At 40.3% G+C, this 27036-nt stretch overlaps 1 protein-coding gene across 10 annotated transcripts in view; it reads left to right on the top strand.

Annotated features, from left to right (window-relative positions):
* KDM4C (lysine demethylase 4C) overlaps positions 1 to 27036 on the top strand; it is a 257900-nt gene that overhangs the window by 34354 nt on the left and 196510 nt on the right. For 9 of the 10 annotated variants that reach the window (XR_009153550.1, XM_058170007.1, XM_058170005.1 and 6 more), the window contains 2 exons: positions 13459 to 13508; positions 23163 to 23266. Coding sequence is in view for 9 of the 10 variants with exons in the window: in XM_058170007.1 (XP_058025990.1) it covers positions 13459 to 13508; positions 23163 to 23266 (154 nt within the window). In the remaining variant the exon portion in view is untranslated. Of the gene's footprint in view, positions 1 to 4954; positions 4993 to 5098; positions 5235 to 13458; positions 13509 to 23162; positions 23267 to 27036 lie in introns of those variants that run through there. The other variant, XM_058170008.1, reaches the window with a different exon arrangement.

The raw sequence follows: 27036 nt of genomic DNA, 5'->3' as shown, positions 1-27036 counted from the left end.
GGGGGTGGGGAGGGGAAGAGAGAGAGGGTGCACAATGTTTCTTAGTTTTGGAAGATTAAAAAATATGAAGAGCTGCAATGTTAAGTCTGTGGCTAAAGGCAGATATGGAAACATCTTGTCAGCAATTTGTAATTCAACTGAAGTCTCAGATTTGTGAGGAAAATTTTTTCTTAACTTTCAAATATCATTTAAAAAAAATATACTGCATGAATAAAGATAATAGAGAAAGGAAAATAGAAGCGAAATAATGTTACGCAAAATGCAGAAAAGGAGTAAGAAATAGTAAGTCAAAGGTATTGAGGCATGAGAAAAAGATAAGAAATCATAACAAAATCTAATTACGCAAATCATTCATAATACCAATCTATACCATCCTGTCTTTGCAAATCATCCATGCTTCCATCACACCTACAAACTTAGTCCAGCTGGCTTTCTTACCTAAAGGGGGCAAGAATTCACAGCCTCATGGCTTCTAGCCTGGTGCCTTAACCACGAAACCAAAGCCTCTCTCTCTATAATTTCATCCCAAATTATTTTATCATTTTGATTTTGATTAACTGTGCTGAAAGCTTCTTGTTTATCTGTTTTCACCCAGTTACAATTTTGTATTTTCATAGAAATTGTTCAGCTTTTTCTCCTATCTCTTTTGATCTTGTGAAGATTTCATCTGTCTTCTCTGTGGTTGAATGGTCTGTAATACATACCCATACTACTGTCATTATTGTTTGTTTTCCTCTTGATGTTTACCAAATGCTTTCAGGACTGTTTTGATCCTTGGAATCATGAATTTGTGATGTAGGTTCAGTCACTGCGATTTCCCTCCTTTCGTATCTTTCTTTTTCAACAATGTATATATAGTAAATCATAGTCTGTAAGATATGAACTCAGGATAGTTGGTAAGTGATACTAATTAGTTAGGTTCCTGATCCAGTCATAGAAAGAAGATGGACCAATCTACTGAAAATTCTGTAGTTTCAGCCATGTCTATTTATTCATTTTAATTACAATCCAATTTAAAAATACAGCGCATCATTAATACATGCATAAGTAATATATATGATACATTAATTAATTAATTAATCAAATTTATATAACTGCCCATCACATCAAGGTGACTGTGGGCAGTGCACAGAATACATAAAAAAGTATCTAAAAACAGCAAAAACAAATATATGTAATAATAAATATGTAGTATAACAAATACCTTAAAAGAAACCCAAATAAAATTAAAGTGAAGGATAAGAAATACCATATTTTTCGATGTATAAGACGCATTGGAGTATAAGACGCACCTTAATTTTGGGGTGGGGGTGGGGAAACAAGAAAAAAATAATTCTGCCTCTGCCTACTAGCATCAGGATCAGCGGCGTCCTCACTCCCATTCGGATTTTGATAACGAGAGCGGCCTGGGGAAGCGCAGAGATTGGGACTCGCTTGGCAAAGCAGGCACTGTGCAGGGGGCAAAAGGCAAGACGCTGCCACCCAAAAACACTGTTGCTGCAATCTCCACCCCTTGGAGATCTCCGCTGCCTCCTCAGTTCCAAAAATGGGGTATACAGAGGCAAAGAAAGAGCATGGCGTTTTCGGGCAGTTCCAGGCAGCAGAGATCACAGCAAGAGTTTTCGGGTGGCAGCGCCTTGCCCTACACCTCCTGCGCAGTGCCCAGCAAGCCACCAGTTCCTTGAAGATTCAAGTCCATTTTCATGAGGATGTGCGAATTGCATCGGGGAGGAAAACACGATGCCTGGAGGCAGTGCTCTTTTTCCTCCCCGATTGCCTGAAGCAATTCACAAAGCCACATGCCCTCATCCTCCTTTTCTGCAAATTGCTTCAGAGAATTGATCCTCCTTTTCTGCAGTCGGCTTCTGCTCCTGGCCTGGGAGGCGGATCTGGCTAGGAGGAAAGAAAAAGTGAGACTGCAGAAAAGGAGGAGGAGGGCACTCAGCTTCACGAATTGCTCCATGCATGGCATTTTCTGGCGTTTTTTTCTTCAATTCTCTGAAGGAATTTGCAGAAAAGGAGGAAGAAGGTGTGCGGCTTTGTGAATTTCTTCGGGCAATCGGGGAGGAAAAAGAACATTGCCTCCATGAATTGCATTTCCGGCGTTTTCCTCCTCAATTCCCCGAAGCAATTTGCAGAGCCATGCGCCCCCCTCCTCCTTTTTTGCAAATTGCTTTGGAGACTTGAGGGAAAAAACGCCAGAAAATGCCATGTATAGAGGCAATGCTCTTTTTCCTCCCTGATTGCCCGTAGCAATTAGCAAAGCATGCATAGTCTAACTTTCTCTTTCCTCCTAGCCAGATCCGCCTCCCGGGCCAGGAGCAGAAGCCAACTGCAAAAAAGGAGGAGGAGGAGGGCACGTGGCTTTACGAATTGCTTCGGAAATCAGGGAGGAGAAAGAGCGTTGCCTCCCTGCAGAAGTGCCTGCTTTCGCAAGAGCATCGTCTCCATGCATCACATTTTCCTCCCTGATGCAATTCGCATAGCTGCGTGTCCTCAGGAAAACGCAGCAGCGGGGATTTTAGGCCGACAACCTCCGAAGGGTGGGGTGGCAGGTGGGTGGGGCTAAATTCGGCGTATAAGACGCACCCAGTTTTTCACCCTCTTTTTGGGGGTAAAAAGGTGCATCTTATACACCGAAAAATACGGTAGGTCTCTCAACAATGGAGCCCTGTAGTTGAATCTTTGTTTTATGACCCCCAGGCCTGGTCCTATAATACAAATGTTTTGTTTTATGCATATATAAAATAAAGACATCTAATAAAGTTAATGTTTCATTAAGGGACCAAACAGAACAGACTTACAACAGTTCATTTAGTGACCGTTCAAAGTTACAAAAAAGTGTAACTTTTTCACAGTTGCAGCATCCCCATAGTCACATGATCAAAATTCAAATGATTGACGATTGGTTCATATTTATGATAGTTGCAGTGTCCCAGATAACATGATAATCTTTTGAGACCTTCTGACAAGCAAAAGTTTAATGAGGAAGCCAGATTCACTTAATTGTATTTCTAATTTAACAACTGCAATGATTCATTTAACAAATGTGGCAAGAAAAGTCATAAAATGGGGCAAAACTCAACAGACGTCTCATGTAGCAACACAAATTCTGGCCTCAATTGTGGTTGTAAGTCGAGGACTACCTGCAATTTATCTTTAGGTGAAAGATTAGCCTGTTGATCAGTTATCACCCTAGTAGGAAGAACATCTGTTCAGGTTAGAGAGTAAACCCTTCTGTGTGGAGCATTCAGAACTGGGAGTGTCTAGGTGGAAAGAACAATTTTTCTCTAGGAGAGATATGAAATTTTGGCACTGTCGGCTTGAATGTCTTAAGTCCCATACTCCCTGCTTTAGTTCTACCAGGGTTTTTTCTAGGCCTAGAGCAAGTGAGTTGGTATTGATAGTACATACTGTCTCAGAGCTTGGTCAATTTGTTTATCAAAGTATATTGACGTATATATGTGAGTAAACATACTTACCATGCCAAATGGGCATCCACTGTACAGGGCTATAGGATTGGTAGAGAAAGAATCATCTTCCTCCACAATTAGAATGCTCCAACACTGGAAATTTTTAAAAAAATCTTGGATAACCATCTGTCTGAGATGGTGTAGGGTTTCCTACCTGGGCAGGGGGTTGGACTAGAAGGCCTCCAAGGTCCCTTCCAACTCTGTTGTTATTATTATTATAGTACAGTAATGTAGTGAACTGCTACTATTGGGACAGTTCTTTTATTCTTCTCTGGACAATACTGGAAAGGCTTGTCATCTGACAGTATCCAATGTCGTCTTCAGTGCACTGCTTTTTTATAGTGCAGGTAGTCCTTGAATAATAACTGTAATTTGGACCAGAATTGCCGTTGCTAAGCGTGTGGACACTGGAAGGCTATGGAAAGAGGGTGTGGGATGCATGCATGCAAGTGCAGCAAGACCAAGGAAGGAGGGCATGGAGTCTACATGAGTGAAGGGGAGAAGGAGGGTGTGGTGCAAGTGAGCAATGAAAGGCCAGGTGTGGGCCTTTCTCCTGAGCAACTTGCAGCCTTCCCTTTTGGCTCTTTTATTGACTTTGCTTGTGGGAAGGTAGCACAAAACGCTGCAAATTATGTGATCACAGGAGGTTGCAACCAGTACTAACTGCAAGCTGGTTGCCAAGCATTCAAATTTTGTTTACATGACTGTGGGATTACTACAATGGTCAGAACTTTGAAAACAGTGTAAATTTCATCATTCAGCACTGTTGTAACCTTGAATGGTTGCTGAATAAAATGTTGTAACTTGAAGACTACCTGTAAGACTGTCTCCTATAATTGGTTTAAATAGGCCACAGTGACTCAGCAGTTAAAGATGCTGAACTTATCAGCTGAAAAGCTGTCAGCCTGGGTTTAAGACCCGGGTACCATGTGACAGAGTGAGGTCCCATTCAGGGGCGGGTTTCAAAACCTGTTGCTACTGGTTTGCTTGTGGGTGTGTGCATGTGCCACTTCTGCACATCCACAGAAGCTTCTGCGCATGCGCAGAAGCATCTGGTAGGGTGGCCGGAGCCTCCCACTGCTGCCACTACTGGTTTGCCTGATCTGGGGTGAATCGGTAGCAACCCACCAGTTGCTCCATAGAGGTCCTAGTTCCTGCTCACCTAATAGTTTGAAAGCATGCAAATGCGAGTAGACAAATAGATAGCACTTCAGTTGGAAGTTAACAGCGTTCTGTGTGCCTTGCCATATAGTTATGCTGGTCACATGACCCTGAAAATATCTTCAGACAACGTGGCTCCCTCAGCTAAGAAATGGAGATGAACATCATCCCCCTAGAGATGGATATGATTGGACAGGAGAAATATTTACCATTAATTGATTTAAAAGGTAGAAGGGACAAAATGTATTAGAAAATAATATTATTGCCAGTCTAACTTCCAGCAAGCTTTAACAACAGGGGTTTTTCTAATTTCAAAACAGGAAATGGCAGTCCAAGATGAGAAGCTCCTTTTAGATAAGTATGTCATAAGCCTTTTAGCATTTTAATTTACATCTGGAATTGGGCTGAAAGATTTAGTCTATTTAGTCTCTTACAATCAACTAATTCAATTTCTTTTGTTTAAGTTTTACATAAGCTGCAATTTCCCAGCATCTCCAAGGACAGACTGGTATGGAATGCTTTATAATATTTCAACTATTTCAACTATATGGTCACTAGCCACAGTCATCCCTATCTTCAAAAAAGGAGACCCCAGCTTAGTCGAAAATTACAGACCGATCTCTCTTTGCTGCGTCACCTGCAAAGTCATGGAATCAATCATCAACCAATCCATTACCTCACACTTAGAAACTAACAACCTACTCTCCAATAAACAATTTGGTTTCAGGAAAAAATTATCATGTAACTTACAACTTCTCCACTGTAAAAACATATGGACTACAAATCTTGATCAAGGCAAATCAGTAGATGCAATCTACATAGACTTCTGCAAAGCTTTTGACTCAGTAGTACACGATAAACTTCTCCTAAAACTAATATCCTATGGCATCTCAGGACCCCTTCACAAATGGATATCTGCTTTTCTGTCTAACAGACAACAAGTGGTCAAAATTGGCAATGCTTTATCAAATCCTGTTCCTGTCAAGAGTGGCGTTCCTCAAGGCAGCGTCCTTGGGCCAACACTCTTTATACTATACATTAATGATCTTTGTGACCATATCTCAAGTAACTGTGTTCTCTTTGCTGATGATGTCAAACTATTTAACACCACAGACAATACTTCTATCATTCAAAACGACCTTGATCATCTAACTGCTTGCTCTAAAAATTGGCAGCTCCAAATTTCAACCAGCAAATGCTCAGTCTTACATATAGGAAAAAAGAATCCAAACACTAAGTATATGCTAGATGGACATTACCTTACAGACGACCCCCATCCCGTTAAAGACCTTGGAGTTTTCATGTCAAATGATCTAAGTGCCAAAGCCCACTGCAACTACATAGCAAAAAAAGCTCTAAGAGTTGTAAACCTAATTTTGCGCAGCTTCTTTTCCAAAAACACCACACTACTAACCAGAGCATATAAAACATTTGCTAGACCAATTCTAGAATACAGCGCGCCTGTTTGGAACCCTCACCACATCTCTGACATCAATACAATTGAACATGTCCAGAAATATTTTACAAGAAGAGTTCTCCATTCCTCTGAAAACAATAAAATACCCTATCCCACCGGACTTGAAATCCTAGGCTTAGAAAACTTGGAAGTCCGTCGCCTTCGACAAGACCTAAGTTTAACTCACAGAATCATCTATTGTAATGTCCTTCCTGTTAAAGACTACTTCAGCTTTAATTGCAATAATAATAGAGCAACTAATAGATTTAAACTTAATGTCAATCGCTTTAATCTAGATTGCAGAAAATATGACTTCTGTAACAGAATCATCAGTGCTTGGAATACTTTACCTGACTCTGTGGTCTCTCCCCATAATCCTAAAAGCTTTAACCAAAAACTTTCTACTATTGACCTCACCCCATTCCTAAGAGGACCATAAGGGGCGTGCATAAGCGCACAAACATGCCTACCGTTCCTGTCCTATTGTTTTTTTTCTTTTCTTCTTCCTATATATATATATATATGGTTATACCTCCTTGTATTTACTCATATATGTGTTTATATACTATATAATCTTTTTTGTATGATACCTGACAAAATAAATAAATAATATAAATAAAATAAATATAAACTAGGAAGTTATAAGAACATGAATTACTGTTAGGAGATGAAGTAGTCAGTGAAGTAGTGCTAGAAATAACATTCTGGTTTTTTTCTGAAATCATTCATAGCATTTCTATTTTGTTGGACTTAAACTCCAGTTCATTAACTCTCACACAATTGTTGCTTCAGGGTATTCCTGATTCTGCTTCTATATATCTTTATCTGATTCTTATAGGGGATGAAAGAGAAAGATTGTTAGCATACCAATGGCATTTCACCCCTTTGTCATCTAGATAGTAAATGAAATAGAATACAGTGGAGAACTCTTAAAGGCATCAGGCTAGAAACCAGAAGACTAGGAATTCTAGTTTTGCTTTATGCATAAAACCAACTGGGTAATAATGGGCCAGTTACAAACTTTCAATCCTAGGAAGTGGCAAACCAATTCAGAAATCCTGTCAACAAATCTGCAAGTGTCCAGACAGTAGCCAGGAGTCAAAACTAACTTGAAGACACACATATAATACAATGCAGGTTTTTTTAAAAAAAAAACTTTTTCTGTGCAACTGTTTGTACATGTGCACTTGTTCATATATTTAATTTTCAGTTATTGATAAACTATATTTCAATAATAAAAAGTACAAATATCAAATGATAACTTGAGTTCCCCTATCTTTTCTGCTGTTATCTATGTATACTAATTTCTACATCTGATGGAATATGCATTTTTTAATTAATGAAAAATACTTTCTTGAAAGTAAAAATGAAAATGTAAATATACACTCAGAAATAGCATAATCTTATGCAAGATGAGATACAAATTGGAAATTTGCAAAAATGCAGTATGGTTACAAGCACATACATATTTCGACCAAAAAAATCCATATAAGAATTGCATAAAATACTTAGCATCCTGTTTGTAGGATTTTCTAAAATGCTTCATAATAAACCAATATTACACATAGTATAATTACTTTAATTTAAATGAAACTACTCTCATACATATATTATATTCTATCTGTACATTTTATTGGCTTACATGTTGTGTCACTTGCAAAGTCATGGAATCAGTCATAAACCAATCCATTACCCTCTACTTAGAGACAAAAAACCTACTCTCTAACAAGCATTTTGGCTTCAGAAAAAAAATGTCCTGCAATCTGCAACTGGTACAATGCAAAAACATATGGACTTCAAAAGTCGACCAGGGTAAAGCAATAGATATAATTTATATAGACTTCTGTAAAGCCTTTGATTCAGTGGTTCATGACAAACTACTTCTAAAACTAAAATCTTACGGCATTTCTGGATCCCTGCATATGTGGATAGTTGCATTCCTATCAAATAGGCAACAAGTATCAAAATAGGGAACACCCTATCAAACCCTGCACCTGTTAACAGCGGTGTCCCCCAAGGTAGCGTTTTAGGACCCACACTCTTTATACTTTACATAAATGACCTTTGTGATCATATTATAAGCAATTGCGTTCTCTTTGCTGATGATATAAAACTATTCAACACCACTGACAATGCTTCTACCCTACAAAAAGACCTTGACTATGTGTCAGAATGGTCAAACTATTGGCAACTCCAAATATCAACCAACAAATGCTTTATCTTACACATTAGCAAAAAAATAAATAAAAATAAAATAAAAATCAGTGCACAAAATACAAGCTGGGTGGATACGATCTAGTAGACAACTCTCACTCTGTCAAGGACCTTGAAGTACCCATTTTAAATGATCTAAGGGCCATAGCTCACTGTAACAGCATTGCCAAAAAAACATTAAGAGTTGTTAACCTAATCATGAATAGCTTCTTCTCTGGTAATATTGAACTGCAAATTAAGGCATACAAACTTTTGCTAGACCAATTCTTGAATACAGCTCATCTGTCTGGAACCCACACTGCACATCGGACATTAATACAATCAAATGAATCCAGAGATATTTCACAAGAAGATATTTAATGGAGGTTTTGTCCATCTACCACCTAAGAACTATTCCCAGACTGTTTCTCACCCGGAATTGCTGGTGTTGTCAGTTACCATCTTGACTGGTCCAGGATGGGTCTGTTTGCCGGACTTCTACTATGCGGACATTTTCAGTGGCTGACCTTCTTGCCCTGCGAGATTCCCCTTTCTCGCGGGTTTGGCCTTCTATGTTATCGAGGGCCCATCTTGAGGACGGGTTTTGGAACCCCGAGAGGTGGCATGCCAAGAATAGGAGACTTAGGGGATTTTTAATTAACTGTTTTAACCGATTTTTTAAGGGGAGTTTTAATGGGAATTTTACGGGGAGGATGGAAATTGACGGGTTTGGGTTGGGGGGGAAGGGGTAGAATGGGTGGGGAGGGAAACCCGTCGGGGAGGGAGCCAAGTCCAATGTGCGTTTGCGGCGTTAAGTTAGGTCTGAAGGAGGTGGGGGAGGGTTTCGTTCCAGCTTATCAGGGTTGTGCTATTGACACGGTAAGTGGGAGAGGCAGATATGGCGGAAGGGGGGGCCACATCAGGTTTTGGGAGTACGCCCTCGCTATTTAAGAGCGATCGCGTGCTCCGGCCCCCCTGCTTCTTCCCGTTCCCCAGGTGGCCACAGTACTTGGGACTTGGGCCTCCGGCTGATGTTATGCAATGCAAGGTCCGTGGTTAACAAAGCCCCCCTGATCTCAGATCTAATTCAGGAGGGGACCACGGATGTTATGGGCATTACGGATACCTGGTTGGGCACGGAAAGGGGGGTTCCCCTAGTGGAGATGTGCCCACCAGGTTTCCGAGCATTCCATCAGCCGAGGGCCCAAGGTAGGAGTGGCGGGGTGGCGGTTATTATTAATGAAAGCCTGGAACCGAGGGAGACCACTGTGCCTCAGATAGCTGGTTGTGAATCCCTCTATGTGAAGTGGGGTCGTAGGACTCAGGTGGGCTTGTTGATCACGTACCTGGCTCCTTGCTGCGTGACAACAGCCCTGCCTGAGCTGTTGGAGTTGTTGGCCGGGTTGGCAGTTGAAACCCCTAGACTGTTGGTCATGGGGGATTTCAACTTGCCATCAACTGGCGTGGCATCCTTGACGGCTCGGGAGTTCATGGCTTCCATGACGGCCATGGACCTGACTCAATTAGTGGACGGCCCTACCCACATCGGGGGAGGCACTCTAGATCTGATTTTTGTCTCTGGCCAGTGGGCGAATGATCTGATTTTAAATGATTCAGTTATTGAGCCTTTGTCATGGTCAGATCATTCTCTTCTTCATCTGGACTTTCGGACCGCTACTTACCACCACAGGGAGATGGAACCAATGCGTTGGTTCCGTCCCAGGCGCCTGATGGACCCAGAGAGGTTCCTGACGGAGCTTGGGCCGTTTCCCGAGAACCTGGCCCGCGGCACGACTGAAGAACTAGTCGCGGCCTGGGAACAGGCCGCAGCTGGAGCTTTGGACCGTGTCGTGCCTTTGCGGCCTCTGACCCGGCGCAGGTCTCAACCAGCTCCTTGGTTCTCCGAGGAGCTGAGGGAGATGAAACGCCGGAGAAGACGCCTAGAGAGTGCCTGGAGATCCAGCCGTTCTGAGGGTGACCGGACACTAGTTAGGTCCTATATAAGACCTACCTAGTGGCATTGAGGGAAGCGAAGCGTTCTTACGTTTCCTCCCTCATTGCGTCGGCAGATAATCGCCCGGCCACCCTGTTTCGGGTTACCCGCTCTCTCTTTCAACAGGAAGGGCGGGAGGACCCATTACAAGGGCGTGCCGAGGAGTTTAACAGTTATCTATATGATAAAATCGTTCAGCTTCGGGACGGATTGGATCAAAATTGGGTAGATCCAGGAGAGAGTTTCGAGACTCGTCTTGTTGAGACCGTTTGGGATAGTTTTGACCCTGTGACTCCCAAGGACATGGACAGATTACTGGGAAGGTTGAATGCCACCACATGTTTACTGGACCCGTGCCCCTCCTGGTTGGTGCTGGCCACCCAGGAGGTAACACGAGGCTGGCTCCGGGGGATTACAAATGCTTCTTTGCGGGAGGAAGTCTTTCCCGCTGCCTTGAAAGAGGCGGTGGTGAGACCTCTCCTCAAGAAGCCTTCCCTGGACCCAGCTGTTTTAGGAAATTACCGTCCAGTCTCCAACCTTCGTTTTACGGCGAAGGTTGTAGAGTGCGGTGGCACGTCAATTACCCCAGTACCTGGGTGAAACCGTCTATCTAGACCCGTTCTAGTCCGGCTTCCGGCCCGGATACAGTACGGAGACGGCTTTGGTCGTGTTGGTGGATGATCTCTGGAGGGCCAGGGATAAGGGTTACTCCTCTGCCCTGGTCCAATTAGATCTCTCAGCGGCTTTCGATACCATCGACCATGGTATCTTGCTGCGCCGGTTGGAGGGTTTGGGAGTGGGAGGTACCATTTATCGGTGGTTCTCCTCCTACTTCTCTGACCGGACGCAGATGGTGTTGACAGGGGGGCAAAGATCGACCCCGAGGCGCCTCGTGTGGGTTGCCGCAGGGATCGATTCTCTCGCCTCTCCTGTTCAACATCTATATGAAGCCGCTGGGCGAGATCATCAGTGGTTTTGGGGTGAGATACCAACTGTACGCTGATGATACACAGCTGTACTTTTCCAACCCTGGCCACCCCAGGCCACCCCAATGAAGCTGTCGCAGTACTGTCCCGGTGTCTGGAAGCCGTACGGGTCTGGATGGGGAGCAACAGGCTCAAGCTTAATCCCTTCAAGATGGAGTGGCTGTGAATGCCGGCACCTCGGTACAGTCAGCTGCAGCTGCGGCTGACTGTTGGGGGCGAGCCATTGGCCCCCATGGAAAGGGTGCGCAACTTGGGCGTTCTCCTGGATGGGCGGTTGTCTTTCGAAGACCATTTGACGACCGTCTCCAGGAGAGCTTTTTATCAGGTTCACCTGATTCGCCAGTTGCACCCCTTCCTGGACCGGGATGCCCTATGCACGGTCACTCATGCTCTCGTGACTTCTAGCTTGGACTATTGCAATGCTCTCTACATGGGGCTCCCCTTGAAGAGCACCCGGAGACTCCAGTTAGTCCAGAATGCAGCTGCGCGGGTGATAGAGGGAGCAGTTCGGAGCTCCCACGTAACACCCATCCTGCGCAGACTGCACTGGCTGCCTGTTGTCTTCCGGGTGCGCTTCAAGGTATTGGTGACTACCTTCAAAGCGCTCCATGGCTTAGGACCAGGATATTTACGGGACCGTCTACTGCCATCTTCTATCTCCCAGCGACCGGTGCGTTCTCACAGAGAGGGACTCGTTAGGGTGCCGTCAGCCAAGCAATGTCGACTGGCGGCCCCCAGGGGGAGGGCCTTCTCTGTGGGGGCTCCTACCCTGTGGAACGAACTTCCCCCTGGACTTCGTCAACTATCCGACCTTTGGACCTTTCGCCGCGAACTTAAAACCTATTTATTCCGTTTAGCTGGACTGGCTTGATTTTAAAATTTTAATTTGCTTTTATGGGTTTTAAATTTTTGTAAATTTTATAGGGTGTTATTGTATTTTAAATTTTTGGCCAATTGAATAAGTTTTTTAAGGGGTTGTTCTTAACATTATATGTACTGTTCTTTTTGTATTTTATTCTGGCTGTGCACCGCCCTGAGTCCTTCGGGAGAAGGGCGGTATACAAATTAAAATATTATTATTATTATTATTATTAAGAATCCTCCACTCTTCTGCTTGCAATAGAATACCTTATGCCACTGGACTTGAAATTTTGGGTTTAGACAACTTAGAATTTCACTGTCTTCAGTCCGACCTAAGCATAGTACATAAAATTATCTGCTACAATGTTCTACCTGTCAATGAATATTTCAGCTTCAACCAAAACAATATACGAGCACACAATAGATACAAACTTATGGCAAACCGCTCCAAGCTTGATTTCAGAAAATACCACTTCAATATCAGAGTTGTCCATGCCTGGAATGCACTGCCTGACTCTGTGGTTTCTTCCCCAAACCCCCAAAACTTTAATCTAAGGCTGTCTACTGTAGACCTCATCCCATTCCTAAGAGGTCTTTAAGGGGCGTGCATAATCGCACCAGTGTGCCTACCGTCCCTAATGTTCCCTTTTATTCATATTCATTTCATGTATTCATAATCATGTTTATACTTATATCTGTTATCTAATACATGTGAGCTCCTAACGGTTTAGGACATGGGTATTTGAGAAATATCCATTCTAGACACCAGTTGCAGTTCTTTACCAGTGTTAGATAAGCAAGAACAGCAAGGCCTTTTTGGAAATGGTGCTTAGGTTAAGGAACTTCTTGATGTTTGTTCTGCCACTGCATTATTACCTATTAGCATCTTTATGATGGAAGCTGATGAAGTGTGTTTTATTTACTTGGCAGTTGCTTTTTTATTAGTTTTTGGTTCAGGTTTTATTTCATTATTTTATAACTGTAACTAAAATAAAAATGTAAAAAAATATTTTGCAGTTAGCATCTTAATTTTATTTTAGAAAGAGGAATGTCACTAAAATATTAAACTAAATATTTTTCTGTTCCATGTCTGTAGAGTATTTAAAGAAAATTCTAGCAGGTCTGGAAAGCAGAAGAAGGTAGAAGAGGGAAGAGTGTTAAAAAGGGGGGTGGTGACTGGGCAAGCCCGACTAATTGTATATAACTGTACATTGGATGAATTATTTGATATGATTGTAAAAATAAAACTTTTTATAAAAAAAAAAAAGAAAAGAAAATTCTAAAAGGTTAACTATCTCTAAATTAATCTATATTTTCCCCTTAAATAAATTTTAGGTATGCTATTCCTCCAGAGCATGGAAAGCGACTTGAACGACTTGCTCAAGGTAGATCTGTTTGGTTTTAAATAAATCTTTCATACTGTATTTAAAAGGCGAGGCAAGGCCTTGTGATTGCTGTTTCCACACAAACGTTTATCTGTAATTTTTGGTAGAGGATGGGATTTTTAATCCAACATATTGGAATAGCTCTCATTTTGAATAAATTAAGATTTTAGCAAGCTGTATTGTTTCAATTGAAGGTTTATAGTTTTTAATTCATATTGTTTCTTTATCTTTCATTTTTGTTCTTTTGATAATTCCGTTTTGTTATTAATAGAATTTAGGAAAGAGATACATACATGATTTTCATCCTGGGTCTCCAACCACAAAGATTACAATAAAAAATTAAAAACAAGCTTTTTTAAATTATGAAAATGTCATAACAGCCTCACAGCTACAATTTGCATAATCAGCAAAGGTTAATAAACTTGCAGAGTGAATAGATTTTAAGCTTAATTACATATTTATATTAAAAATGTAGCCCAAAATTGCAGCAACTAAAAAAAAAGCTGTGAGGTGCAACAAAGTTGGACCTGCTTAACAGATGCCTACTGAATTAATTGAATTTTCCTAAATAATTAAAATGCTAAAATAATGCAGTAAATGTGGTGAAGCATTACAGGTTATCTAGGTCAAGCCAGTACTTGATACATAAAATTAAAGGAAGCCTAAGATTTTTTCCCCCATTATCTTGTCTGCCGATCATAATTATCACATTGCCTTTTATGCATGAATGCTTTCATCTTTGGAATTCATGAATACTTGATTGACTATGGCACCTACAAATATTTTATCTGAAAGACATTAGGCTTACATCTAATAAATACAGAAGTCTGATTTTGCTCTTTAGATTATTTTTCATTTATGTAGTTCCTTCTTTTTTTGTATAGAAACAAATGTAATAAAATCTCAAGTGAGCTGTTACTGCAATTTTGAAACTAGACGTTTCTCTGTAATACTGCTGAATACTTAAGATATTGACAGTAGCTTGCATAGTTGTAAAATGCAAGGTAAAATAGAACAGTTTCTATATTTGATGACAAATCTAAATGGCAAATGACAAATATTATGAAGCCATATTGCAAAGTGCATTTAAGAAGAGATTTCTGTTTAAAATTTTTCTTTTATGTTTAACAGACACAGTCTATAATGTTGTATATGGTCAGAGAAAATGGTTGGCAAACTTTGCTGTTTTTAGGTATATTTGAATATAGTTCTTTATGCAGATCATTTGTCTTTGAATTAAGTTTTCATAAGCTTCTTCATTTGTATTCAAACTGTATATTGGAAATAAAAATAAGTACACACAATTTCCCTATACATTGTAAATATTGTAGCTTAGGATAGTGTCTTATCAAAGTATGGGTCAAAAGTGGGCCCCAATGCTTAACCAGCTCTGAAGCAGGCTTACCCTTTGGTATAAAAGTATGCAGATGTTGTGACCCAGGCCCAAGTAGGTAGTAATAAACTTAGTCCATGGAAAAACAAACAAACTTTATTCGAACAGCTGGGAATTACTTCATTCCCAGCGTCATTCAACTCAAAATAAAACAAATGCCTCCCAACACAAATTCCTCACTTATCTCGCAAACCTTGGTCCAATTAGGCAAACTGCCAAAGGCCCTTCCTGGCAAATGTCCAGAAGCCATAAAAACAAAGACGTAGACGAAGCAGAAGACGAAGCAGAAGACGCAGCTTCAATGTTGTTTTCCGGCAAAGCTCAAACGCCGGTGCTGGTCTGTTTTAAGCTTTATGGGAGGGGCCAATCATCTCTTGCCCTACTCCCGAGTTGTCCTCTCTGCTTGAGCTGCTCTTTCCTTCTGGCAGCTCTTCTCATGCGTGCATTAGGAACAGGCTCCTCCTGTTCCTCTGCCTCACTACTATCAGGCTCTGGAGGCTCTGGAGTCCGCACCTCACTTCCCGATGGCCCTGGCCTCACCTCAGCCTCATCACTGTCCAACTCTGTTGCCAGCTCCGTAGGCTGCTGACGGACCACAACAGCAGAACACAAAGCAATGAGATGTTTCTAGACCAGGGATGTGGAACCTATGTGTGTCGAAAGTGACACGCCACGATTATTTTGGGTGGCATGGCAGTGTTCATCAACACTCAACAACTATTCTTGAAAACACACCCTGTTCTCTTGTGGTTTTTGGAGCTGCAGAGGCTCCAAACAATGGGTGTGGCCTTGCACAACCTCTGGAAGTTGCACGAGAATGGGGTGTATTTTCACATGATTTTTGGAGGCTGAAGAGGCTGTGGAAGAGCATTCTCTGAAGCTGCAACAAGAAAAAGGCTTCATGTGATCTAGAGCAGCTTTGGGTAGGCCACAGGTAGGCAACAGAAAGAGAACACCACCTGAAGATAAACGTCATGTGGAAGATCTGGGGAGCAGCTTCACCATTGCTCAAGAGCCTGTGACCCTGTTTAGAGTGCCCTGTCAGGGTGATTTAGATAGGTGTGGAGCAGGAGACATAAAGGATTGTTTTTCTTTTGTTCAAGGGGAGGGTGACATACCAGCAGAGTTAGGCATTTTCTAATTTGTTGATATGCCAAGCCCAAAAGGTTTGCTATCACCGTTGTAGATTGTGAAGTCTAAATATGTATTTTTTTCGTGGAGAGGGGGCTATTATATTGTACATTAAACCTGTCTTTCAGAGAAGGAATAATCATCCTTTTATGACACAAGATTCTTTTGCAAACGTATTTATTTATTTAAAATATTTCGATTATCTGACTTGATTTTCATTCTCGAGAGGAAATTACTATGGAATGGAAGGAGGAGGGAGTTGTAAGGCTAGGGGAGTGAAAGAGGGATTTACAGGTAGCAGTATCAAGGAAAACACTTTAATTATGGTGAGTGTGACAAAGACAATTTATAGCCTACCAATGTTTTGCAAGCTGCAACATTTTAATAGTTTAAAAGAACCTTTCCTATTTTTTTTAATTTGATGAGTAAAAGTAATTGCCCTCACTAAAAGAGAATGAGAGGAGAGGAAATAATAAAATCAATCAGATTTGCCATCCACTCTATTCAGAAATCAACACTGAGTCAGTCATTGCCTTTATGTGACTTCTATCTCAAGAATTAATAATAAAGATATTTCAGTAGTGACATTTTAAAAATATATGAAAATATGGTTAACTGCAGGAACACTTTGTATTATGATTATAATGCAGAAATAAGTACATTCATTGCTCTAATTAAAATAGCCTTTTACATTTTTTTTGTTATTGTCAATGAAACAATAAAACTATAATAACCAATTTTATTTTATAGCCTTGTCAGTTTCTAGCATGGTTGGTTATACTTAATACACAGAGTGAGAATTATTAAAAGCAAATATTACTATATTTTTCAGAGTATAAGATACACTTCCCCCCCCCTTTCATCCAAAGGGTGAAAATTTGGATGCATCTTATACACCAAATGTAGCCCCGCCCACCTGCCGGCTCCCACCCTTCGGCCATTTTTTATCTCTGTGCATCGCGTTTTAGACCTGTTCCAGGCTGCAGAGATTGCCACAGGCCATCGCTGCCTCCATGACTCGTGTTTTTGACTTCTGTGCCTTGCGTTTTCAGCCTCTATGCCTCGCGTTTTTGGCCTCTGTGTATCGTGTTTTTGGGTAGTTCCAGGCAGTGGCGGCGATCCCTGCTGCCTGGAACTATCCAAAAACACGACATACAGAGGCCAAAAGCGGGATTTGTGGAGGCTGAAACGTGATGCGCAGAGGCAGCGATCGGCGGCAATGTGCTCTGGCGATCCCTGCAGCTCTGAACGGGTCTGAAACAAAGTGTTTGAGGCTGAAAACGCAAGGCACAGAAGCCAAAAACACGAGGTACAGAGGCCAAAAACGTGAGGCATGGAGGTGGCGATGGTCTGTGCCAATCCCTGCAGCTTGGAACAACTGATTGGGGATATTCCGGGAGGCTAATCCATCCACCAATCAATTGCTCATGGTGAATCAGGTTGCAATAATGTGCTGAAGCTGACCTGGCTATTCACTATTTGCTGCAAGGATGTGTCAGAGTTTGCAGCAGCAATCACACCCAGAAAGCACACACAAGTAACTGATTCAGCAGGATTCAATAACTTCTCTTTATATATAATATAACACATGAAGTAAATATACAATACTAAAAGCAGGTTTTCCAGCATGATAGTAAATACAAGCAGAATACAAGCAGAGGAGAGGAGTTTCAGTTTCACTTTTAGTTTCAGAGCTCAGCACAGCATTCAGCTTTAGTACAGAACAGTTGAGCTAAGCCACGCCCAGGCTCCTTGCTGTCTCCTTGTTGCTCACATAGCAAATACGGTTTCAGTTTCCAAATAGCCCTCATTGGCTGACTTAGTTGCTATGCCTATTCATTGGCTGACCTTGTTACCATGTCTTCCAAGTCATGAACTCTCTCATACACTGACAGGATGCTAGCCAGATGAATATTGATGGATACTAGTAGGCAGAATTTTTTTTTCTTATTTTCCTCCCCAAAAGCTAAGGTGTGTATTATACTCTGGAGCATCTTATACTCTGAAAAATACGGTACTTGTTATTTCTTGCCCAACCCTAATCTCAACGAAATCATTAGTTTATTCATTTGGAGGACAGGAAATGTATAAAATTATTTATCATGTCGGGCTTATGAAATTTCAGATTTTGAAAACTCCTATCCCAGTTTGAAGAACAGTATAATTCTTATAGAGTACTTTAAGTCTATAAAGAAAATACTGTTACAATGATGTGAAATTTGATTGATAAGGCAAGTTTAGCACATCTGTAATATATCTTGAGAAAGGAGCAATATTTTACTGTACATAATTATTAATTAATATCTGGCATGTTTTTTGAGACCCAACTGTGTATTGTGAGCTACTTTTGAGGATTTTACAACAGATACAGAAGGTGTCTCATTTGGTATACTTTGCTAGCCCTATTTTACTCTACTGATAATAGAAAATTTGGGGTAAACATAGGTTTTATGTTTATGCGGAAGGTTCGGAGATCCGGAAGTTGACGAAGTCCTGGGGGGAGTTCGTTCCAGAGGGTGGGAGCCCCCACAGAGAAGGCCCTTCCCCTGGGTGTCGCCAAACGACACTGTCTAGCAGACGGCACCCTGAGGAGTCCCTCCCTGTGAGAGCGCACGGGTCGGTGAGAGGTATTCGGTAGCAGCAGGCGGTCCCGTAAGTAGCCCGGCCCTATGCCATGGAGCGCTTTAAAGATGGTTACCAAAACCTTGAAGCGCACCCGGAAGGCCACAGGTAGCCAGTGCAGTCTGCGCAGGAGAGGTGTCACATGGGAGCCACGAGGGGCTCCCTCTATCACCCGCGCAGCCGCATTCTGGACTAACTGAAGCCTCCGGATGCCCTTCAAGGGGAGCCCCATGTAGAGAGCATTGCAGTAATCCAAACGAGACGTCACGAGGGCGTGAGTGACTGTGCATAGGGCATCCCGGTCTAGAAAGGGGCGCAACTGGTGAACCAGGCGAACCTGGTAAAAAGCTCTCCTGGAGACGGCCGTCAAATGATCTTCAAAAGACAGCCATTCATCCAGGAGGACGCCCAAGTTGCGCACCCTCTCCATCGGGGCCAATGACTCGCCCCCAACAGTCAGCCGCGGACTCAGCTGACTGTACCGGGATGCCGGCATCCACAGCCACTCTGTCTTGGAGGGATTAAGCTTGAGCCTGTTTCTCCCCAACCAGACCCGTACGGCTTCCAGACACCGGGACAGCACTTTGATAGCTTGGTTCGTATGACCATATATAAGCTGCTGTATTTCAAAACTAGGAAAAATAGCATAATCCTGTAAAGTAAATCAATAACACAAATTACTGAAATGATGTACATTGCACTAAGCCACGGTATATTCATCTGTATTTTGTTGAATAAACTAAATTGGATTCATTCGCACATCATGTTAAGGCAAACTTTCAGAATTAAATCCAGATTACATTATTTGGGATAGAATTTGCTCTGCTCTAAAAAAAAAGGAACAAAAACATGAATTCATTTTCCAGTTACTCAGGTAGCTGTTTATGTATGTTCTTTTATTTTCATTTATGGGTGTCATTGAAATCACAATGCCGTAAAATTAGTTTTGTTTGTTTTTGCTCATGTTTGCACATATTATATTGCTTAAACTGGATATAGCTATCCAGCTCACTATGTGAAAAAGTCCCTGCATCCTTGTGGATGGTGCAAACATCAGTCAAGGATTTGGTGGTCTTGGACATAAAACATAACATGTCATAAATAATTTCACATTCCTTTGAATATTTTGAAGTTCCATTTTTGCAAAAAAACTGAGAAAACCTTTGGATCAATTCTAGGTCCATCCTAGCATCTTGTAATTTGACATTTTGTTTCCAAGGAGCCTGAAGTTAATATGTTTTGTCCCTGTTAAGAAAAGCTCAGCTCCATCCAGTCGCCCTGGCTCCACCCAGAATAAAGAGATTAAAGGATTGTAAAAAGAAAAAAAAATGGGAGAAGATGACAATTGGACTGTTCAATTATTTTTTAAATAAAAAATACCAAAGACTTTCTATAATATTATAAGTTGCATAGCAGAAATGTCTACTGAGTAATAAAAGAAAATAAATGCTACACAATACTATTAGCAGGACACTAATCTCACTGTTTTCTGTACTAATTACTGTACTAACCATTTTGTTATTTTGTCTCTTTTTCATCTAGGGTTTATTTCTTCTATAATATTTTATTCGTCACTGATCTTGGATTGATTTTAGCCATATACTTACATTAACATGTAACTCATGTAATAATATAGCCATCTAATTGCTCAATATTTCATAGGTACCATAGTACCCAGTCTTAAAGTATTTTAATAATACTATTTTTACTAATTAATTTATCACTTTGTTTCTATTATTTGGGCTCTATTTCTGTATTCACTTCATTGTGGTAAATTGTTACATAAATTTTATCCATGTTTTAGAAACATTCTAGGTTTTAGACATTTTGCTGTTTTTTTCCAGATAATTGTTTTCCCTTTCAATGCTATGACTTCTTATGCTCTGTTCTTTTAAGAAATTTAGGAAGCTTAATTTGCTACTGTAATAAAGCGTATCCACTAATAGAGCACTTGAAGTAAAATTCCAAGTTATAAATATACCTAATTTCACCTCATTTAATTGTACTTTGGAACAAATAATTTGCATTGTAATAAATAATTTGCATTGTAATAAATAATTTGCATCTCATATAAATAATCACATATGTTGCTCAGCTAATGATCAGTATTGCAAGAATGGCAAAAAGGCTTCCATTTTCTTTTATATTTTCTTGACATTTAGTTATAACACTCCAAGCATATACTAAGATCTAATTATATTCATGTCCTGTCCGCTTATTATAATCAAGCCTTGATACTTAAATTCTAAAATGAACTAAAATTCAGGATCTAAAATTGAGATTTTGCATAGTCTCTAATTGGCTGTATTCCTGAGACTGAAGACAGAAAAATGTCTTCTGTCTCTTGTGTCTTCTGTGAGTAGTTCTGACCATAGTTGTTCACAGAATGAAAATTATAAAATACTGCCCACCTACTAAGACATATAAGCATATTGTATTTTCATATGTATAATGTTGGAGATTATGGCGTTTGTGCAAAAATGATATTGGTGTTACAAGTGTAACCAATTTAAAATATTCACAGAAGATTGGCTTTCAAAGCATGTATCTTGTATTGTATTTTCCTTCTTGCTGGGATGATATAGGATATAATTTTCCAGGGTCATTGTAAATATATATTCTAAACTGATGTGCTGGGCTTAATATACTGTGCATTACCTTACTCCAGTGGTTTTCCAATTTAAATTAACTTATGACCAGTCACCACATTTGTTCAGGCCCTGATTACAAATCCATAAAGAAGGTGATTTAAATAGTCTCTTCTTTCTTCATTGATTTTAATTTAAAATTTAATTTATTTAATGCAGCACAAACCTCTAGATTTTAAAAGTGCAATGATGAGTTCATTTCAAGTTTATGGCTAGCAGATACGTTTTCTTATTCCTGCTCTTGAATTTATCAGTCTTCAGTACCAACTTTCCTAAAACATTGCACTATATAGGTTGGCATTTACTAGGCAATGAAATAAGTTTTGATGCACTTCATATGAAATTCTTACAATTAGTACTTGGCTTTATTAAATGCTGATATTTTGACCATTCCTGCCTCTATTTATGTGTCAGAACTATAAGTATTATGAGTCCCACTCATGGATCAGAATACATCATGTGGGGATCTATAAAAAGCCCCAGCCTTTGATTTATTACATTGTGGCATGAGGTAAAATAGAAATATCTATGGACAAAATGCAGCTGTCTACAATGTGGAGGTTTTTGTGTTTGCGGTTGAACATGTGAAAGTTTCCATATAATCTCAAATCTTGCTAATATAGAGTTTGGTAAAATAGAAATGAGTACCTAACAGTGCATAGAGTCATGGATTCTTTTCTTGCTAGCAGGCCCACATTTCACATAATATTCTTGGCTGAAGTATTTTGTAACTTCTGAGAAAATGTGGAGGCCAAAGAAGGTAGAACAAATGCTGTTCTATAAAGCACAAAATTCTTTATCAGGAGTTTAAGATGTGCTATTAATAAATGATCGTGTCATTCTTATTTCACTATTTATTTAACAATAAAATAGGGCTTATAAAATAGTGATAATTATGTGAAGACTTAAATTAATGCATTCTAGAGTGTAAATATTAGCTGCTAACCAAGAAGGTTCCAAATGTGGATTGATAGACGATTTAGTTCACTCTATAGTTTAGATAAATTGTAGTTATTCTAGGCAGGCAAGAAAATGAAAGGCAAATGTGTCAGAGCACTTTTTCTTCTTACTTTTTTGTTTGGAAAATATCTAGTTTTGCAATTATTCTGGGGCACCTGGTTCTTGTAATTGAAAATTCTATAAAGAAAATTGATAGAAAAGGCAAGAAAAATGCTTTTGGAAAGTATAGGAATTTTTGTAAAGCAAGAAACTGTTTCATGGGTTTTAATGCAAGCTTTCTCCAGAAGGAAAATGTCTACTATTCACTTATTCTAGTAAAGCAACTATATCACAGATGTCTTACTTCCCTGAGGAAGGTTCCCATTAAAATATATTGGGCAATTTTATGTGTTTAGTTGCATAAGCTTCTCACAGAATCCATTGTTTTTGTGGAAAGAGTTGCCATCATATGATCACATCTGTGTGATAAATTCCATTAGTTTGATTTCTTGAAAGTCAGGTATAAGAATTGCAGTTCTGTAGAAAAGAAATTTGAATCGCCCAACAATGCAATTATAGTATTTTCAAATTATCTGAAAAAGCTATAAGTTTTACATGTCAACAACCATGATAATAAATTATTCAATAGTAATTGATACTGTAAAATAATTCCTGTGAGATTGATATGTATGTTAATGTAATTGCTGGGGTGGGACTCTTTGTATGAGGGATTTAGTTTAAAAGCACCAATTATTGTTGATTATATGTGTTGTATTTTCTTTTTCATGCAGAATGCTGTTTTTGAGAGGAGTTATTGTTATATATATGTTTTATTATAGATAAATTCAAAAAATCTATTCAAAGTATACTGTTTATTAAACTATGTCTAATACAGTTTTTCATTTATTTTTGTTTTACTAGGATTTTTCCCAAGCAGTTCTCAAGGATGTGATGCTTTTCTACGCCATAAGATGACATTAATATCTCCCTCAATATTGAAAAAATATGGAATTCCTTTTAATAAAGTGAGTTATTTATTATGTTTGGATCCTTAGCCATTAGATCAAATAACACCTAGGAAATCACATTTATCTTTACACAAATTTAATTTTAAACAAACATATCTTGATGAACAAATTATGATGTGCATATACTTGGTAAGGGTAAGGAAGACATGAAATAAAACTTTATTTATTGAAAATACATAACACCTAGATATTCCCTTCCTCCCTTTCTCTGGATTTACATCCTACAAATTTTTTCTAAATCAATCAGATTGGTGAACTAAGATTTGCATAGTCTTTTAATGAAAATTCCAACTTAAGTTGTATCTTACATTTGTTCAAATAATTCAAAGCGACATATATGGTTCTCTTCTTTTTGGAGGAATATACCTGACAATGTAATTGTATGGGAACAGCATTTCAAAGACAGTTATGGGTAACCTAATTGTCTTAAAATTGGGAATCATGTTATAAAAGTCTTCAAATTTTAAACTGCTTTGGGGTGGAAGCAGATATTGGTTGATGAGAGTATAATGGATTTTGCTTTTAATTACAGCATTTCAGCTGTGCAGAGGATGCAAACTAACAGGGTTTGGTGGTCCACTAGGATCGGTTTGCAAAGCTTTTTGCACACAAATCACTCATTTCTATTTTTATTTGAATATTCATTTGAATATTTGTTAGAACAATATTTGTAAATACATCTTCAGCACCATTTGCCCACTTAAAATTATATATGTGTTCAAATTATACAGTCTGTAAACATGGACACATACAGTACACATGTAGCTAGGCCTACATGTGCACTTAGATCATCTGGATAACATATGTCCAAAATTAGTTTAGATTCAACTTTGCTCCTTTGGGCACTAAGAAAGTTGTGACCAATTCATTGAATGGTTTATTTTGCAATCAATTCATTGAATAATCTACTTTGGCATTTTGGGTGGTGGTGGTTCTGCTGGATTTTTAGCATATTTTCATTACCACCAAGCATAGCAAACCTCTTGATAATCTTTAGGAATGGGATTTAAAGGTATAGTTTTACCGGGGCTTTAATTCTTTCTGTTAGATTGTGCTCCAAAGATTGTGCTGAGGTATTTAATTTGATTTATTATTAAATTTATTTGCCACCTATCTCACCATAGGACTACTCTGGGCAGTTTATTTTATTATTTTCCATTCTGTTTCTATAAGAAATAATCTGAAATTTAGAGGTTTGGTATCACCAGTATATGAATAATAGCCAAGTTTATTCTTTCCTTCAAATGAACCAACATTTTCCTTTGAAAAAATCACTTTAGAGATTATTCTGGATTCAGTTGTGAACCTGGAATTCCAACTGTCAAGTGACTAGGCATTACTTTGTGTAACTGAGATGGTGGGCAATTATAGCTATTATTGAAGAATGCAGATCTGGCACTTTGACCTATTCAAGTGGCTTTCAGACTGAGGCTAAACAGTCATCTGTCTGGGATGCTTATTCTGGATTCCTGTAATAAACATGCATTTATGCTTGATGACTTAAATAGATCCTTCCAATTCTTCCAGTTCTGTGATTTTAGATATATTGTGTATAGATTATTTCAGTGCACTTATATTTAGAGGTCTCTTTGGAGACTTTTTTAAAAATAAAAATTAGTTCAGGATGCTACAGTCTGTTAGTAGAAATTGTCTATGGAAAACACGTAACTATTTTGTTGAAACTGTTTCATGTCTTCCAGTTTGTTTCTCCCTATACTTCAAATTGCTTGTGTTGATTTTTTTATCTCCAAATGATTTAGAAATAGAATATTTGAAGTATAACATTCTTCCATATAAAATTGTTTACCTGTTGGTAGCATCGTCAGATCATTTTTCTATATTGTAAGCTTTCTGTGATTATGATTTTCCATTATTGTGATTAGGAATTGAAATGAAATTTACATTTCTAGAAAGTCCCATCTCATTTCCTTATCCATAAATTATAATAATAACAACAACAACAACAACAACAACAACAACAATAATAATAATAATAATAATATTTTAATTTGTATACCGCTCTTCTCCCGAAGGACTCTGGGCGGTGAACAGGCAGATAAAATACAGACATACACAATAGTTAAAACAACCCTTAAAAAACTGATTTAAATTTGCCCAAAAATTAAAATAATATACACCCCCATAAAATTACAAAAATTTAAAAACCCATCAAATTCAATTAAAATTAAAGGTAAAAATCAAGCTAGTCCAGCCATACGAAATAAATAGGTTTTAAGTTCGCGGCGAAAGGTCCTAAGGTCAGGTAGTTGTCGAAGCCCGAAGGGAAGTTCGTTCCACAGGGTCGGAGCCCCCACAGAGAAGGCCCTCCCCCTGGGGGCCGCCAGTCGACACTGTTTGGCTGACGGCACCCTGAGGAGTCCCTCTTTGTGGGAACGCACCGGACGATGGGAGATAGAGGCCGGCAGTAGACGGTCCCATAGATAGCCTGGTCCTGAGCCATGGAGCGCTTTAAAGGTGATAACCAATACCTTGAAGCGCACCCGGAAAACAACAGGTAGCCAGTGCAGTCTGCGCAGGATAGGTGTTAGTGGGAGCTCCGAACCGCTCCCTCAATAACCCGCGCAGCCGCGTTCTGGACTAGCTGAAGTCTCCGGGTGCTCTTCAAGGGGAGCCCCATGTAGAGAGCATTGCAATAGTCCAGGCGAGAGGTAACGAGAGCATGAGTGACCATGCATAAGGCATCCCGGTCCAGGAAGGGACGCAACTGGTGGATCAGGCGAACCTGATAGAAAGCTCTCCTGGAGACGGTTGCCAAATGATCTTCAAAGGACAACCGATCATCCAGGAGCACGCCCAAGTTGCGTACCTTCTCCATCGGGGCCAATGACTCACCCCCGATAGACAGCCGCATCTGCAGCTGACTGTACCGAGGTGCCGGCATCCATAGCCACTCCGTCTTGGAGGGATTAAGTTTGAGCCTGTTCCTCCCCATCCAGACCCGTACGGCTTCCACACACCGGGACAGTACTTCGACAGCTTCACTGGGGTGGCCCGGGGTGGAAAAGTACAGCTGAGTGTCATCAGCGTACAGTTGGTATCTCACCCCAAAGCCACTGATGATCTCACCCAGCGGCTTCATATAGATGTTGAACAGGAGGGGTGAAAGAATCGACCCCTGCGGCACCCCACACATGAGGCACCTTGGAGTCGATCTCTGTCCCCCTGTCAACACAGTCTGCGACCGGTCAGAGAGGTAGGAGGAGAACCACCGATAAACGGTGCCTCCCACTCCCAATCCCTCCAACCGGCGCAGCAGGATACCATGGTCGATGATATCAAAAGCCGCTGAGAGGTCTAATAGGACCAGGGCAGAGGAGTAACCCTTATCCCTGGCCCTCCAGAGATCATCCACCAGTGCGACCAAAGCTGTCTCCGTACTGTATCCGGGCCGGAAGCCGGACTGGAATGGGTCTAGATAGACAGCTTCATCCAGGTACTGGGGTAGCTGACATGCCACCGCACTCTCTACAACCTTCGCCGTGAAGCGAAGATTGGAGACTGGCCGGTAATTCCCTAAAACATCTGGGTCCAGGGAAGGCTTCTTGAGGAGGGGTCTCACCACCGCCTCTTTTAAGGCGGCGGGAAAGACCCCCTCCCGCAAAGAAGCATTTGTAATCCCCTGGAGCCAGCCTCGTGTCACCTCCTGAGTAGCCAGTACTAACCAGGAGGGGCACGGATCCAGTAAACATGTGGTGGCATTCAGCCTACCCAGCAACCTGTCCATGTCCTCGGGAGTCACAGGATCA

The sequence above is a fragment of the Ahaetulla prasina genome, chromosome 2 (genome assembly GCF_028640845.1).
Source record: "Ahaetulla prasina isolate Xishuangbanna chromosome 2, ASM2864084v1, whole genome shotgun sequence".
NCBI lineage: Eukaryota > Metazoa > Chordata > Lepidosauria > Squamata > Colubridae > Ahaetulla > Ahaetulla prasina.
Note: the sequence above shows the minus strand (reverse complement) of the source record. Positions and strands in the feature narration are given on the sequence as shown.